At 45.7% G+C, this 18,148-nt stretch overlaps 1 protein-coding gene across 4 annotated transcripts in view; it reads right to left on the reverse strand.

Annotated features, from left to right (window-relative positions):
- The window catches only part of LOC149238578 (rhodanese-like domain-containing protein 14, chloroplastic), a 422,676-nt gene that overhangs the window by 336,775 nt on the left and 67,753 nt on the right, over window positions 1-18,148 (reverse strand). For all 4 annotated transcript variants that reach the window (XR_016245402.1, XM_089367007.1, XM_089367006.1 and 1 more), the window contains exon 3: window positions 301-374. Coding sequence is in view for 3 of the 4 variants with exons in the window: in XM_089367007.1 (XP_089223133.1) it covers window positions 301-374 (74 nt within the window). In the remaining variant the exon portion in view is untranslated. The remainder of the gene's footprint in view (window positions 1-300; window positions 375-18,148) is intronic.

The following is an 18,148-nucleotide window of genomic DNA, read 5'->3' on the forward strand; positions in this document are numbered from 1 at the left end:
ATTGTCAATTATAAATATCAAATTTCATAAAATATCCTAGAGACTCCAGTAAGCATTTAAGCATGTAGAGTTCATGATCATTTTTAATGCTCACTGGATATTTAGGAAAATGTTATGATTCGTGCAATGAAAACAATCGATGGGCTTCGAATAGAAAACAATTTGCCTGAAGGAATTCTGATATGTTTAGTATTGTATTTCAGAATCTCAGTTTTTCTTTCTTTCTTTTTCTGCAAAACTATCTGAAATTAATCTTTCTTTTTATTTTTTACTACTGTGATCAAAGGAAACAAGTCTCACCGCATATTGGCTTTGAAAGTATTCCCTTGTATTAGCCGGAATAATGGAGCATTATAAGCACCTTCAGCATGTACCTACATAACAAGCCTGTTGAATTTAATTTCTCAAAAATAGAATATATCTCTCAAAATTAAGTATTTTTTGTCAGCCTTATATCTAGCAGTCTCCTCTTATCAAAAAAAAGGCTCTTCTTTATTTTTACTCTTTCTAGTCTTCTTCCTGAATCAAGACTCAAGAATGCAAATCAAATTTCTTCTATGTTAGAAATTGGGTGGATCATTATGGTCCTGCTTGCTATTTTGCCGTACCATTTGCATTTCCTTTGCATCTTCAGTCCAATGTACAATCCATTCTGATATTTATATTTGTCACTTTGAAAGAAAATTTAATCTAAAGCATATACTGATACATGAGGACAGCATAACTTGTTGTGTCACCACAAAGAATAACAATGAAAACTTTAACTTAAATGCTTACTAAATGAATGGGACTTGTTACCTCCAAGGAGGTACCTTCTATTTTTCATGACAACACCATTGCAATGTTAGGTTTTGGTAGCATCGGACAGGTGTTCTAGTTTTGATTTGTGTCTAAGAGGATATGGAACACGACATCTCCCAAACCCAAAAAAGGTTTCGCGAGATAAGCTTGTGAAATGCCTTAATTAAATTAATTGATTAATAATTAAAAAATGTCTAAGTCTAACCTAAGAAAATTGATTAATTAATGAGAATTAATTAAGGATGATCGAGAATACTCTAGAGACTCACATGGATCGAGTCTAAGATGAACTTAGCTGTTGATGAGGATTTAATCATGGTCGTTGGTACTCCGGCGAGAGATTATAAGAGGAAGTCGATGGGATGGAGATAGACACAAGAGGAGAGCAAATTACCTTGGCAGGTCGAGTTATCCAGTTGCATAGATTCAACAAGTGAGTTCGAGCCAGAAGGAGAGCATCGATGATTGAGGGAGCAGCAGCAGGAGAATTCTAGAGAGTTTTCGAGTGTCTCTCTAGTGCTAGTTTAGCAGGTGAGAGGAGGCCGAATATTTCTGCAGAGAGGGTCAAATAGCTAGTGCAAGTGCCGAAAATGGAGATGTTTCAGTTGTTGGAGGTCGGGAGATCACTCGGAAGGCAGAGCAAGTCATTTCTAGAGGCAAAGGGAGGCTCGACAACTCAATTGGAGTCGATTTGTAGACAATATGAATTTCCCATGCCAGTAGTGCAAGTTCCAGGCAAGTCGAGTTGTCGGGGAGCGAAAATCAGCAGGCCAGAGGGAGGCTCAATTGTATTCCAGAGGGAGAAAATTCTCTCCTAGTATTTTGCCAGTATATTTGTTGGAGGATTGCTAGTTGGGCATCCAGATTATTGTACTCAGATTTTTATTGTAGCATAATAATAAAATAAACCCTCATCTATTGTACCAGTTTTCCCTTCACGGTTTTTCTGAGGATGTTTAGTCCAAAAATATTGGTGTCTATTTTACATGTGTGCATCTACTTTTCAATTCTTGATTTTATTTTCTGCAACATATTTCATTTTTGGTGAAGATTGCAATTGTGAATTTATCTATATTTGTCGAAATAACAAATAAACTGCAGAACAGTTAGGAGATAAATTTACAATAATTGCAATGAAGGAATTTTCACATGGTATCAGAGCATTGGAGATTAGATCGGAGGCTCAGTAGTGCGAGGAGAAAAATTTTGCAGCCTTAGAGGGAGATCTGGGCACAATTTCTCTAGATCTGCACAGGCTAGCCAGGAGTGCGAATTGCAGAGGCAGAGGATTCAATTTCCAAATCCAGATAGAGGAAAAGTTCAAATAGCCTCAGAAGTAAAATTTGCAGGCAAAGGATTTGTAGGATAGAGGGTTTCGGTGATCAAATCAGTTAATTCATTGACCAGATCTAGGCGCAGAAGTTTTGCGGCAAAGGTTTCAGCTACAGATCTATGCAGGGACAGGAAGAGAAAAGCACACAGGAATTATACCCAGGTTGTCTCGAGTAGATTTCTCAGATTTCTCCAATATGGCCGCAGAGAGATTCAACATTCAGGAGGCCGCGGATTTATCTTCCAAACTGGAAGATGAATTCGCTCAAATAGCTTGCCTCTCTAGCTCAACTTCACAGGGTTTTTGTAATGTCCCAAATGAAAAAAAAAATTGGAACAGATACTTCACATAAAAATATCATACATTTAACAGAAGATTTCCATGTAAAATTAAACAGAAAAAGCATTGCAATCCCATAACACAATGAACATGAACAACCTCAGCTTTATTATATTAGATAAACTAGGGTTTACATGCACATACAACCCATATAGCTGAGATAAACTGGCCTCAAACAGATCTACAATAATGCCACAATCGGCCTCCAAAACAAACTGAAAACCAATAAACTGCAACCTGTGAATCTTGAATGGATTCACCAAGGGAAGAGATGGGTGCTCGCCCACTCTCACTGAATCACCTGAGGGTTTCCGTCCTGGGGCTACTACTGGAGTAGAGAACCAGGTTCTCAACCTCTCATACAAGAAACAATATCAGATCCAAGATGTCTCCAAATGACCTTCTCCTACTCTTCTATAGATCTCATGGATAGATCTCCAAGCCTTTAGAAGCATCTTATTTTATTATTTTATTATTATTCTAGAAGCTCCTCCATTGACTTTATCAAGTGACCTTTTATTTTTATTTTTTTTTCACTTAAGTCACTTTTGGCCTTTTTTCTCCAATTAATTATTTTTCCTTAATTAAATGACTAATTAAAGTCATTTTTAACTAAGGAAAATGGAAAATGCCCACCATACTTTCTTTGGCCACTAGAAGTCTCTTCTCAACATCCCATCCTATAGATCTTCTTGTTCTGGTTCCAACGATCTATTACACTAAGGTGTTCCATCAATTAATCTCCCCAGAATGCCACCTCGAGTATAATTAATTAAGTTATGCCCAATAAAAACGCTGATTTTTTAAAGTTGTTAGAATGCGACGAAACGAAAGGCAAATTTTGCGGATGATGGAATATGCCAAGCAAATGCCTTCAAATCCCATAAAGACTCCTCAAAACTCCATCGGGACCCCTGATGACATAAACCTGCTCCACTAACCTGGCCATCCCCTGCCCTAGAAATCCACCCTGGCTGTACTATGAAGAATAAAAATGGGGACATGACAATTTCTGGTATATAGATAATGGGGGGTCAGCGCATATGACAGGAGTTAGAGAATACTTCTCCAGCTACAAGGAGAAGATGGAATTCACTATTCGGCTGAGAAACAAGAGTAAATGTACTCCAGTTGGACTAGGTACCATCGAGATTCAGAGGGAATCTGGAGCAACTACCAATGTTATAGATGTGTTGCATGTGCCCAGCTTGGGTATGAACCTAATTTCAGTATCCCAACTACAAGATAAGGGATATGATGTCCAATTTGTAGGGAAGAAGGTGTTCATTAAACACCAAAACTAGAAAAAGGTAAGGCAGATTGGAGTTCGTAGCAATAGATTGTACAAGTTGCAACTTGATTCTCCAAAGGCACTAGTTAGCAGCAACAACAGTGATAACAGTAGCAGTGGGAGAGACATGAATGAGTGATGGCACAGGAGAATGGAGCATTCACACCATGGAGCACTTAAGATGCTCAGGGAGATAGTGACAAGTGTTCTAGAATTGACCACAGAATATAATGGTGTGTGCAAGGGGTGCATACTTGGGAAGTATGCTAAGGTAGCATTCCCAAGAAGTGGCAGTAGACCAGATGGTGTGTTACAGCTTATACACTCAGATATTTGTGGCCCTATATCCACTGAATCTCTCAGCAAACTGATTTGTTGTGCCTGCCCCGAGCAATAGGGCTAGGAGACACATAGGACGATAGTATAAACATAAGCAACAATCTCGTTCGGGTTTGAGTACTTCGTTATCTTCATTGATGACTATTCCAGGAAAACATGGATCTATTTCTTGAAGACAAAGGATGAGGTCTTCAATCACTTCAAGGAGTTCAAGGCTCTAATAGAGGATGCGACAGGGAAAAATATCAAGGTGCTTTGCTCAGATAACAGAGGAGAGTACACAGACAGTGGCTTCACGGGCTTCTAGACGAAGGAAGGCATCAAGAGAGACTAGCCAACTCCATACAATCCACAAAAAAATGGAGTAGCGGAGTGGAAAAACAGGTCTATAGTTGGGGCTGCAAAGGCTATGTTATATGACCAGGACATGCCCAAGTTTCTATGGGTGGAGGCATGTAACACAACAGTGTATATACAAAACAGGTGTAATGTTCCAAATTGAAATTTACAGAGAATAACAAACACATGAACTGTGAAAATTTCTGAATCTTTGCAAACAAAAATCCTACTGCAATTAATGGTTTAACATCTCCTACTTGTTATTTCATTCAACAAGTTATTTAATTAGATAAACAGTGATGTAAACACTATTACAGACTACACTGACATGCAGATCATAAACTGAAACAATAGATGAAACAAACACACAAGGGACACTGTTATTTTTAGATAACACGTCCCCAGAAGAACCCAATGCAAGAAAACCAGTGCAGCATATAGAAGGCTTGTATTATTAAGCAAGCAGAATCTGAGTACAACAGGTTGCCTCTCACACCAGCTAACCTTACAGAGAAATCACAGCAACAAGAAATACATACGAGGGTGTACCTCGTTCCCCAAGTCACAGCTGATCCAACGAGAGATTTGACCTCCTCCTGGCAAACACTGCGAAGTCCCTACGCAACCACTGCGTTGGCTAGCGTCTTGCCTCTAGAAGACTGCGTCACCCCTTCTGCTGGATTGATTTGCTGGATGAAGACTGTTGTTCAACCCTCCAGCTCAGAACCTCGCTTATCCAGCAAAATCTCAGACTACTAACGAATACTTTGCACTGCCACTGCAAGAGCCCCTCTGGACTACATCATCTCATGCAACTCCTGGACTGTGTAGGCCTCTACGCTGCCTCCCTAATGCTCAAGCTGCCTCTCTGCTATGTACTCTTTGGCTCGGAACTTTCTCTCCGATCAAAATCTCTGCTTCTGCCCTCTCACTACAACTCAAATCACTGGTTTGATTTTCTCATCAAACCACACCGCAGAAAAATTGAACTAGTTGATCAACTTGGTGTATCTCCAACTGGCCCTCAAGCCTCCTCTTATAGGTTTCCTGTTAATGAATCGATGATCGAGATTAAGTCCCTAATCAACGGCTAAGATTAAATTAGACTTGATCTTCGTCACTTAGAAGCTTCTCACCCCATTAAAAATATTAATTATTTTAATAAAACACAATCCAGGAGGAATTTTACCAAACGATTTATGGGTCTTGGAGATCTCATGTGTTCTAGCCCCTCCACAAAATTTCAGAGCTAGAGCACATCCGATGCTACCCAAAATCAACACTCCCTCTTAGCAAGGAATGTGCTCTAGCAATACTTCCCAACATAAGTATCACACTAATCCATGGCATCAGTCCTCTGTGCTGCTGATGCTCGACCTGTTGCCCCTCATCCACTGCACTTTTGCAACCTGTACTGTTGCCTATGACTCTGCCACTACCACTGCTACATCTACAGTACAACTCCCTCTCAATATGCTGCATCATGCTGCCCATAGCACTGCCACTGCTAACTGTTGCACTGCAACTCAGTTCCTAAGAAGTAAGCCACTGAAAAGCCACCCAAAAGCTGACATGCTGGTTAGTCTGGATACGCCGTGATGTTGAAGCCACCTCTGCTGCTAATTTGTGCTAACCCTCTAATGCTATTACGCTATTGTTGTATCTGCTTTGTGCCTCCCGCATTGCTCAACACTCTATTGTGCTACTTCAGACATTGGCACTCTAGCTCTACCACCGTCACTCCATCCCTCGCACCAACTGACTCCCGTCATTCTACTATTGTCATTAAGTGCTCCCGTAGCCGTATGTGAACCAAGAGTTTGGGTACCTCAAGGATCCTACCCCTTGTGTAGTCCTCCCGACTACAACGCAATATCGCCCCACCTCTTCTCTAGAGGTGCATGAACACTCATGGCGCAATCCTCATCATCGTCCTCCTTGTTGGCTTTCGCTAGAGTAGCCTTTAAGTCAAACTTCTCTTCCTTGCCCTTCTTCCTAGGGCACTTAGTGGCGAAATGTCCCAGTTCCCCACATCTGAAGTATCTGACTTTGGTTATGTCTTTCTTTTACCTCTTTTGATGCCCTTGTTGTCCCGCTGATGCGAGAGTTTCATCCTCCTCTTCCTCCTTCTTGACTCTGATTCCTTTGCTGCTACTTCCCGCCTTGGTTAACTGTCTGATCTCTTCCTATCGAAGAGTTGCCCACATCTCCTCCCAACTGGGGAGAGAAGCCCTGCCCAAGATGCTCTGAACAAAGGTCTTCCAATGTTCAGTGACTGCATTCAGGGCAGTCCTGACCATGAACTCAGGATCTAGTGTAGACCCCACGGAAGTCAGCTGGTCTCAAATCCCTTGCAACCTGAGAAGGAAGGGATCGATTTTTTCTCCCTTTTGCATCTGATATTGTCTCAGCTGGTTCTCAAGAAACATCTTCTGTTGAACATAAGTTCTCCCATACAAGGTGGTCAAGGCCTCCCACATTTCCCTTGATGTGTCCTTTTCAGCAATATGTGGGACCACATGATCCTTGACCCCGTCCAAGATCATGCACTTTGCCTTTGCTTGAGCCTCCTCGTATCTCTTGAGAGGATCAGCATTGACCGGAACAACAACTGTCTTCGAGGCATAATCCTGGATGTGATCCTTGTCCAAGACTGCCAGGATCCTGGCCTTCCAGATGACAAAGTTAGATGCTCCATCCAATCTATCCTGATCCCTCATTCCATTAACTACCATCTTTGCTCAAATGAGTGTCGAACAGGTTCTCTTCTCCCTCTTTTGTTGTTGCCTTGGCAAAACTCTGATTTGGATTTCTTTGACGCTAGAAATCCTCTAAGGAACAAGTTCCTTCTAGACTCCCTCTAAGTCTAGATTTCCTTCACGAAAATCCTTCTGCCAAATAATGTCGAATCACCCCTCCTCGATCCTCCTTTGTTGCTGCTCAGCAACCTCAAAGCTGGGTGCTCCAAAATGTGCTCACCCTCCCAGGTGGTATCCTCATCCGACAAGTTCTTCTAGCACACCAAGAACTCCCTAATAGTTCTTGCTCCTCAGTTTCCTCTCCCTCCTCTCCAAGATGGCCTTAGGCTCCAAAACCAAGTGGCCTTCATCATCCAGTGGGGGTAACTTTGCTGCTGTTGTCACTTGTTGCCCCAGCACCTTTTTAAGGCATAAGACATAAAATACATTGTGGTTCCTGCTCCCCGGAGGTAGCTCCAACTCATAGGCCACCTCCCCAACTCGTGTGATCACCCGGTATGGCCCATAGAAGCGGGGTTGTAGCTTCTCGACCCCTTTTTGCTTCAGCGTGGACTGCCTGTAAGGCTGTAGCCGGAGGTACACCAAGTCCCCCTCTTCGAAATGCCTCTGTGTCCTGTGCTGGTCTGCATACACCTTATGTTGGTTTGATGTTGTCACCAAGTTATCCTTGAGAGCCTTGAGGATGTCTTGTCTCTCTTGGATCCAATCTTTGGCCTTTGGGGTCCCGTTGTCTCAAAAAACAACATCAACAAAACATAATGCATCATATCCATCCAAAGCATGGAAAGGAGTCATACCAATAGACATGTGGTGGGTGGTGTTGTAGCAATACTCGCCCAGATGTAGCCACCTGATCCAAGCTCTCTGTTGTCCTGTCACGTGGTTACTCAAATACCCCTCCAGCCACTGATTAACTCTCTATGTCTGGCCATTTGTCAGGGGTTGGTAGCTCGTGCTAGGAGTGAGCTCAGTCCCGACCAATCTGAAAAGCTCCTGCCAAAAACCTCCCATGAACCAGTTGTCCCTTTCACTCACAATGTTCTTAGTGAGCCCGTGCAACCGAAAGATCTCCCGAAAGAACAATTTTGCAACCTATGCAGTCGTGTACCTGGTGGGGATGTCGAAAAAGTGGGCATATTTGGTCAACTGGTCGACCACTACATATATCCAGTCCTTCCCCTGCACTGTGGGGATCCCTGTGATGAAATCCATAGATATACTTTCCCATTCCCCTCGAGGATGGGAAGTGGTTGTAGCAATTCCTGCAGGGTGAATCAGCGCCCCCTTGTTCCGCTAACATGCCTCACACTCTTGTACGTGCTTCAGCACGTCCCCCCTGAGGCCCTTCCATGTGAATATCTCCCTGAGTACGATATATGTCTTCCGGAACCCCTGGTGCCCAGATAATGGCGAGTCATGTGCTGCCTGGAGCACTCTCTCTCTCAACTGCGAGTTGGGCACCAAGAAAATGCGCCCCTTGTAATAGATGACCTCATCCATCACTCGGTAGCGCTCATCTGTGTGGGTACCCTCCAAGATATCGCATGCCCTCTTGTCCTTGGAGTACTCCACCAATAGCTGAGCCTTCCAGTCATCGCAGATGCTCATGAGTGATGTCTCCGAGATAGAGCATCGGCGACCACATTGTGCTTTCCACGCACATACTCTATATTGAAGTCATAGGCTACACCTTGCTGACCCATCTCTGTTGCCTGTCATTGAGGCCTTGCTGCCCCATGAAGTGACGAACACTGTTGTGATCAGTCTTCACCCGAAACCTGTTGCCTACCAAGTACTGTCGAAATTTGGCCAATGCATGCATGATGGCCAACATCTCTTTGTCATATATGGAATATGACCGCTCATGTGGTAGGAGCTTCCGACTCTCGAAAGCAATGGGATGCCCATCCTGTGACATCCAACTCCCTCCTCAGATGCATCACACTCCACGATGAAGGGCTGGGAAAAATCTGGAAGTGCCAAGACCGGGCAACTGCTCATCACCTCCTTGAGGCGATCAAAGGCAACCTGTGCTCCATCAATCCATGCAAAAGCTCTCTTGGTCGAATCGGTCAAGGGTGCTGCCAGCTGTGAAAATCCCTTGACAAACTTCCTGTAGTATGTGCAAATGCCCAAGAAACCCCTCAACACAATCACATCTCATGGTACTGCTAGTCCCAGATAGCCCGTATCTTCTCCTCATGCACCTTCACCCCATCAGCACTGATGATATGCCCTAGGTAGAGCATCTTTGTCAAGCCAAACTTGCACTTGGATAGTTTGGCATAAAACTGTTGCTCCTCCAAGATGCGTAGTACCTCCTTCAAGTGTTAAAGATGCTCCTCCCATGTTTGGCTGTAAATCAGAATGTCATCAAAAAAAACTAGCACAAACCTCCTCTACTATCCCGAAAGACATAGTTCATGCATGACTGGCAAGTGGCCAGAGCATTGGTCAACCCAAATGGCATGACTAGGAACTCAAAGTGCCCATAGTGGCACCGGAAAGCTATCTTAGGGATGCCCTGATCCCTCACCCTGATCTGGGGGTACCCGAACGCAGATTGATCTTAGAGAAGTACTTGGATCCTCTAAGCTCATCCATCAACTCATCTATGCGGGGGATGGGGTACCTGTTCTTCAATGTCTTCCGGTTGAGGGCCCGATAGTCAATGCACATGCATAAGGTCCCATCCTTCTTCTTCACCAGTACTATTGAAGAAGCGAAGGGACTGGAACTTGGCCAGATATGGCCCAATTCCAATAGCTCCTTAATGGCCCTCTCTATCTCATCTTTATAGGCCTTAGGATGCCTATAAGGGGTAGTGATCACCACCTACACACCTAGCTCCAACTCAATAGTGTGCTTGAATCCCCTGTCTGGCGGCTGCCCTGGTGGAATGTCCCCAAACACCACTGCATATCTGTCCAGCAAGGCCTATATGTCTGGTGGTGGTGGTTGGGCCTGTCCCCCAACCTCCGAAATCCTCAGCTCCATTGCCCATGCAATGTCCCCATGTCACAGATATGCTTCCATATGATGGGCCGAGACCGTCTGAGGTGGATAGGAATGCATGCCTCTAAGAACTACTGGTTTGCCATCCGGCCCATTAAACTCCATCTCTAGCTTCTTCCAATCTATAGTGACTCGCACGAGTATAGCCACTGGACACCCATCACCACGTTGGTGTCTAAAACATCGACCACAAAGAAGTGGTTCCTCATCGAGTAGTTCCCCATAACCACTATCAAAGCAGGCACATACCAAGTGCACTGCATGGTACGGTCACCCGGTACTAGGACTAAAAAGCCCTCAAACTCAATCGTGGTGAGGCCCCTCCTCTGAACAAACTGGGCATCTATGAAGTTGTGGATAGCCCCACTGTCAACTAGGACTGATACCCGCTCACCCTGTATGGTGCCTCTGATCCTCAACGTCAAGAATTTGGGAACCCCACATTAGGAAGCAAAGACTCCCCCAGATGGGGCAAAGGATGCCCCTCCTTGTGGAGGTGGCAGTGGTGCCCCTCTATCTGCCGGACTCTCACCATCTTCCACACCACTCCCACTCCATATTTTCCTCCTAGTCACTGTCTAAAAAGACCTCAATATAGTGTGCTTTGTCGGCAATGCACCGATGGCCTGGTGCTCAGGGCTCCCTACATGTGAACCACAACTTCCTCCTCCTGAAGTCCTTTTGTGTCTCATCATCTAGCTGCCCCCGCCCCTATGTGGTCCTTTGAGGTGGAGGTCTAGTCTCATGCCCCCTCTGTGGAAAAGGGGTCCGTGCAAGGAAAGGCACTCTAGTCTTGGGGATGGCCCCCTGTAGATCTCTAGTGCACAAAACTGCCTCCTGCAGCATGGAGGGCTTGTGTGACTTCACCAGTCCACGCAGGGGCTCAAGTAAGCCCTCAATGAAGGTGTATAACCTCTTAGCCACTGATATGTCCAGAACCATCACTGACACTCGCAGAAACTTTGAGATGTACTGCTTCAGGTTGCCTGTCTGGCACAGTTGGGTCAATTCTCTGAACTGGACCTCCGGATCTCTCTCGTCAAAACATTCCACCACTCTCTTAGTGAAATCCTCATAAGAAGCCACATTAGCATGCCCTAGGGTGGCCAAGCCATGAAACCACCAGTCATGGTCTCCCCCCTCCATGTGCAGCGTGGCCATCTTGATGGCTTCTTGTTTTGTCATTCGGTTGAGCTGGAAGTAGGTGTCCATCTTCTCAACCCAAGCCCTGGCAGTGCACTTGGCAATGCCATCAAAAGTAGGGAAATATATACTCCCTATGGTCCCTTGCAGCTCATAGCTTTGTGTCCCCTGTCCTCCATAACCCTTGTTCTTCTCACTCTGCTTCAGCTTGCAAAAATCTTTGAAAGAGAGTGCTTCCCTGAAGTTTGCATCCATAGATTGCCACTCTCTGAAATGATCTCCCATCTAAATGGGGTCTTCACTCCTTGTTGGTTCGATTTGTGCAGCTGGTACGAAAGAGGGCAGTCTTGAAGTTTCTAGGTTTACTTAGTTTAGAAACCCTTCGTGCACTTTTTCTGATTTATTCCTACCTACTTGTTATTTTTCTTTAACAAGTTATTTACAAAGTAAATACTAAAAATAAACACCAGTGCATGCTCAACATATTACAGATCAGCAACTAAAAGAAACAAGAACGAACACACCACATGACACCATTATTTCTGGACCAATGTCCCTGGAAAAACCCAATGTGGGAAAACTGGTGCAGCTATCTGAGGGTTTTCTTATTAAGCAATATCAAAGTACAATCTGGGTGCCAAAACTAACCTACCCAACAGAGAATTTCCTTAGCAGCTATACCTCACAATTTGAAAGAAATCTCCTGGCTGAAACCCCGGAAAATCCTTTCGGCAGCTCCTCAGCACAAAACTGTTCTGCAACCCTAGCGTTTGCCCAATCTACACTGTGTCAGCCCCTCTCCGTCTCACGCTAGCCCTGCGTCAGCCTTTCTTGGCCTGCATCACCCCCAGGAGGCCCTGCATCAGCTTTCTGGGCCTCTGCGTCAGACACGCTGGCCTCTCTGGTGCTCTGTGTAGCACTTGGCTACCTCTGCGTGGCCCTGCGTGAGCCCTTGCTGGCTCTGCGTCCCTCTCCTTGGTTGTTGCGCTGCTCTCCCAGCACAAACTTTGCCTTCTTTGTTTCTCTGTACTTAATGCCCCTCAGCTGCTCTCCTGATCACTGATTCTATCTCTCTTAGCAAACCCCGCTCTAGAGAATAGAATGACTGATCATCTGGGGTATTCTCCAAGTGACCCTCAAGCCTCCTCTTATACTTTTCTTGTTGACATCTCAATGGCCTAGATTAAGTCCCTAATCAACGGCTAAGATTAGATCTGGCTTGATCCATGTCTTTTGGACCACTCTAACACAGATTCATATTAATACACATTAATATTTTATTTTCCCTAAGTTTAGACTTAGGGACTCCATTAAAAATATTAATTATTTTAATATCTCCTGATCTGTTTAGAATCTGCCCAAACCCTTTCTGGGTATTGGAGATCTCATGTGCCCCAACCTCTCCACCAAATTTCGTGGCTAGAGCACATCCAATGCTACCCCAAATCAACACTCCCTCTTAGCGAGGACTATGCTCTAGCAATACTCCTCACTGAGTATTACTCTGATCATCCAACATCGGTACCTGTGCTGATGCTAGGCCTTCTTGCCCAACATCCTCTGCACTGCTGCATCCTGTACTACTGCCCATGGTTCTGCCACTGCCACTGCTGCATCTGTACGACAGCTCCCTCTGCATCCGTGTTGTTGCTGGTCCTTTCTCCCAGCACTATAGCTCCTCTCATCATGCTGCATCGTGCTGCCCACTGCTGCACTGGACCTCAGTTACTGAGAAGTAAGTAACTGATCTCCCAACTGACCTCCCTGTTGGGCTAGAAACACCCACTGATCTAAAGCTCCCTCTGCCGCTCACAAGTGCTCTTTCTCTGACCTCTGCGCTGCTGCAACAACTCCCTGCGTCTTGCACTGTTGCACACCTCTCTGTGCCATCCTGCACTGGTGCAACACTCTTGTGCCTCTCGCGCTGCTGCTGCCTGCTAGCTCTGCGCTGTCTCGTGAGTCCTGCACTGTAGCTCTCTCTACCGCTCCATCTGCATCCGTCTCTACCCACTCAGCCAGTGCTATACTCCTCGTCGAGGCTCCCGTAGCAAGGTCTAATCCAAGAGGCTAGGTACCTCAAGGATCCTGCCCCTCATCGCCTGTAGTCTGCCTCACTACAGCTTGATGTCTCCCCACTTACGCTCAAGTGGTGCGTGTGCACTCATGGCACAGTGATCATCTGTCAAAACTTCCTTCTTTGCCCGTACTGGCGCTGCCTTAATCTCAGAAGACTCTCCCTTACTCTTCTTCCTTGGGCACTAGGTCGCATAATGACCCATCTCCCCACAGTGGAAGCACTTGATCTTGGAGAGATCTTTCTTCTTCCGCTTCTCCTGCTTTCCCTCGTATGCTAGGGCCACATCCTCCTCCTCCTGCTTGACCTTGATCCCTTTGCTGCTGCTACCGGTCTTCGACTACCGTCTAATCTCTTCCTAGCGAAGAGTTGCCCACATCTCGACCCAAGGTGGGAGAGTCCCTCTGCCTAGGATACTCTGGACAAACACTTCCCAATCTTCTAAAACAACATTTAGGGTTGTCCTCACCATAAGCTCCTGATCCGGTGTCGCTCCTATAGTAGTCAACTAGTCTCGGATCTCATTCAGTTCTCCGAGGAAGGTGTCAATCGATTGATCCTTCTTCATCTGATACGACCTCATCTGGTTCTCGAGCAGTATTCTTCCTGCACAGAAGTATGTTGGTACAGGTTCTTGAGAGCCTCCCACATCTCAACTTGTCGTTTCCTTCTCGGCTATATGTGGTACCACATGATCCTTGACGCCGTCAACGATAATGCACTTGGTCCTTGCCATCGCCTCTTCGTACTTGTCATTATCATTGGGGTCGACTGGGATAACTATAACCTTCAAGGCGAAGTTCTTGACATGATTCCTGTCAAGCGCTGATAAGATTCTGGCCTTCCAGACTGCGAAGTTCGATACTCCGTCCAGTCTATCCTGGTCTCTTTCCCCGTGTAGTGCCATGACGCTCCTCTACTTCCCTCCTGGAAGTTCTCTGTTCGACTCCTCTGAGTCTCTACTTCCCGTCTAGAAGTTCTCTTTTAGACTCCCTCTGAGTCCTGATTTCCCTCCTAGAAATCCTTCTGTCGCTTGTCAAGATGCCCCCTACTCTGGTCGTCTTGTGCAACTGCACTGGTGATCCAGGTTCCTCGGCTAGAAACCCTTGGTAACAACTCCTCTGGCCCTGCTCTATTGGGTACTGTTCTGACTACAGTCTCTCACCAGCTCCACTCTGCAATATTCCTGTAGCCTTCTAGACCCTAGCAACTGCCTCTTTGTGAACTGCGTCAGCCCCTCTCTGCCTCACGCTTGCTCTGCGTCACCCCGGATGGGTCTGCGTTAGCCCTGGGATGCCCTACATCAGCCCTCTGGCCCTCTGCGTCAGCAACACTGGCCTCTCTGAGGCTTTGCGCAGTTCCTGACTTCTTATGTGTGGCTCTGGTTGGCTCTGCATCACACTTCTTTGGCTTCTGCGTTGCTAGAAACAGCTTCTATCACCTCGGGACAGTTGTTTTCTACTGCTATTGCTCCGCTCAGCTGATCTTTTAGTCCTCCTATGATTTTCAATCACCCTCTGATACCATGTTGAAGTTTCTAGGTTTACTTAGTTTAGAAACCCTTCATGCACTTTTTCTGATTTATTCCTACCTACTTGTTATTTTTCTTTAACAAGTTATTTACAAAGTAAATACTAAAAATAAACACCAGTGCATGCTCAACATATTACAGATCAGCAACTAAAAGAAACAACAAACACACCACATGACACCAATATTTTTGGACCAATGTCCCCAGAAAAATCCAATGCGGGAAAACTGGTGCAGCTATCTGAGGGTTTTCTTATTAAGCAATATCAGAGTACAATCTGGGTACCGAAACTGGCCTACCCAACAAATAATTTCCTTAGCAACTCTACCTCACAGTTTGAGAGAAATCTCCTGGGTGAAACCCCGGAAAATCCTTCCGACAGCTCAGCACAAAACTGCTCTGCAACCCCAGCGTCTGCCCAATCTGGACTGCATCAACCCCTCTCTGTACCACGTTGGCCCTGCGTCAGCCTTTCTTGGCTTGCGTCAGCCCCAGGAGGCCCTGAGTCAGCTTTTTGGGCCTCTGCATCAGACACGCTAGCCTCTCTGGTGCTCTGTGCAGCACTTGGCTGCCTCTGCGTGGCCCTGCGTGAGCCCTTGCTGGCTCTGCGTCCCTCTCCTTGGCTGCTGCGCTGCTCTCCCGGCACAATCTCTGTCTTCCCTGTCTCTTTGTACTCAATGCCCCTCAGCTGCTCTCTCGATCACTGATTATATCTCTCTTAGCAAACCCTGCTCTAGAGAATAGAATGACTGATCATCTGGTGTATTCTCCAAGTGACCCTCAAGCCTCCTCTTATACTTTTCCTGTTGACATCTCAATGGCCGAGATTAAGTCTCTAATCAATGACTAAGATTAGATCTGGCTTGATCCATGTCTTTTGGACCACTCTAACACAGATTCATATTAATCCACATTAATATTTTATTTTCCCTAAGTTTAGACTTAGCGACTCCATTAAAAATATTAATTATTTTAATATCACCTGATCTGTTTAGAATCTGCCCAAACCCTTTCTGGGTATTGGAGATCTCATGTGCCCCAACCTCTCCACCAAATTTCGTGGCTAGAGAACATTCGATGCTACCCCAAATCAACATGCAGTGTGGCTCGAGTTGGCCCACTGGCCGATGGGTGTTGTGCTACTGGTGAGGGGTGATCAAATGGTTGGGAGGCTCTAGAAGTTTCCCCAAATAAAAACCCTATAGGAGTGGTCCTCTCTCTGTTCTGCAGCTTTATCTCCTCCAGCATCTCTTTCTGGCCCTTGGCTAAGTCATTCAAGGCCCTCAGGAGGTTGTCAAAAGCCATCTCTTCCCTGCTCTTGGGTTCCACCATGTCCTCCTCTTCTACCACTGCTTTCCCCCTGTCCTCCATGTCTGGAGTAATCTCTAGCTCTCTTTCTCTGCTCTGGTACCTCTGCCTTTTGTATGTGATGTTCTGCTAGTCCCCTTCTCTCATAAGAGAAAATCCCCACAGCTGAGCCAAGAACTAGGCTCTGATACCACTGTAATGTTCCTAAGTAGGAATACAAGTGATATAAAGCATACAATCAATTCAGAAAATATAAAAACGAAATATATATTAAGCACCCATGGAAATGTTGGAAATAATGAACTGCTGAGCCATTTTATTACTTCTTTGAGGGCAAAATACAATAGATAATAGAATGGTGCACCTGGGCTTGTCTCAATGGACAAGCATGACCAAACCCAGGTGAGAAATAGTTGAACTGATGGCTGCCACAACTGCTGCACCAATCTGCACTGTGCTGCCCAGAAAACTGCCCTTTCTGCTAACTTCGAATGGCTGGAAACACCACTTCCTGTGCTCAAAAAATTATGAGATTTGAGCTCCTGACTCCTTGGCCTAAACCCAAAAAAACCCACGAAGGAATTTAGCTGGTTCAGACTTCTGAATTTCGACCCCCAAGGAGCCCAACTTCAGCTGCAACTACAAAACTCGGCCTACTGGATTCTGCTTGTAAATCCTCCTGGAAAATGTCCCAAAGTGTTGGGCTGATCCCTACTGCAAATTCCCTGACTTCCCGGATGAGCTTCCGGGCTGTAGCACTTGCTCCTAAGCCCCACGAAAACGTTGGACTGGCCCTCTGCATTGTCCCCAAGCCTGCAATTCGAACTACTGGGTTGTTGGCTTTGCTAGCTCCAAAACTCTCAAGAAATGTTGGCCTACTACTGTCCTCCAAATCCCCTAGCTCTCCCGGCAAATCACTGATTTGTTGTGGCTCAAACTCCTCCTGCGTATTCTTCTGGTGGCCTAGAAATACGCATTCCCTGTGTGTGACTGAATGGTAGTGCTGTAACAAACTCCCGAATCTCCTAAGATGTTGATGGAACTGCCTTCCTAGGGTGGGCACTCAAGGTCCCCCGAAGGTAAGGTTGAATCTCCCGCTTGAGAGATTCGTGGCTAAACAGCCATTTGACTCGGCTAAGCAGCAAAGCAAACAGTCAAGTAATTTCGATTTGCAAGGTGAATGAATGAATCCAAATGAGAGATTCCTCCTCCTTTTATCTTCGTGGGCCTTCCTTGCCTCATGTGGGCCCCTCCATCCAGCACTTTGAATTCCCTCCAAGCCATTCGAATGGCCTAGTTCGAATTCCCACGTGGGTGGCCCCCACATTCCACTAGCAACCAAATAAAGTCAAATTTCCTCCTAAGTCCCTAAGTCGAAAATGCTGGCTTCTTTTCCTTAGCCAAAATTGTGCAAAAATGTGTCGAAACACCCTGTTACAAATGTGTTTGAGAAGGGACATGACAATTTAATCATGGTCGTTGGTGCTCCATCGAGAGATTATAAGAGGAAGTCGATGGGATGGAAATAGACACAAGAGGGGAACAAATTACCTTCGCAGATTGAGTTATCCAGTTGCAGAGATTTAGCAAGGAAGTGAGTTCGAGCTAGAGGGAGAGTATAAGCGATTGAGGGAGCAGTCGGAGGAGAATTCCGAAAAATTTCCAGTGTCTCTCCAGTGCCAGTTTTAGCGGGAGAGAGGAGTCCGAATATTTTTGCAGGGATGGCCGAATAGCCAATGCAACATGCAGAAAACCCAGTGTGAGTGCCAGAAAGGGAGGAGCTTCAGTTGCTAGAGGTCAGGAGATCACCCGGAAGGCAGAGCAAGTCATTTCTAGAGGCGGAGTGAGGCTAGATGGATCAGTTGGAGTTGATCTT

The sequence above is a fragment of the Pinus tabuliformis genome, chromosome 8 (genome assembly GCF_031772625.1).
Source record: "Pinus tabuliformis cultivar Carrire ecotype Pingquan chromosome 8, CPIR1, whole genome shotgun sequence".
In the NCBI taxonomy this organism is placed as follows: Eukaryota; Viridiplantae; Streptophyta; class Pinopsida; order Pinales; family Pinaceae; genus Pinus; species Pinus tabuliformis.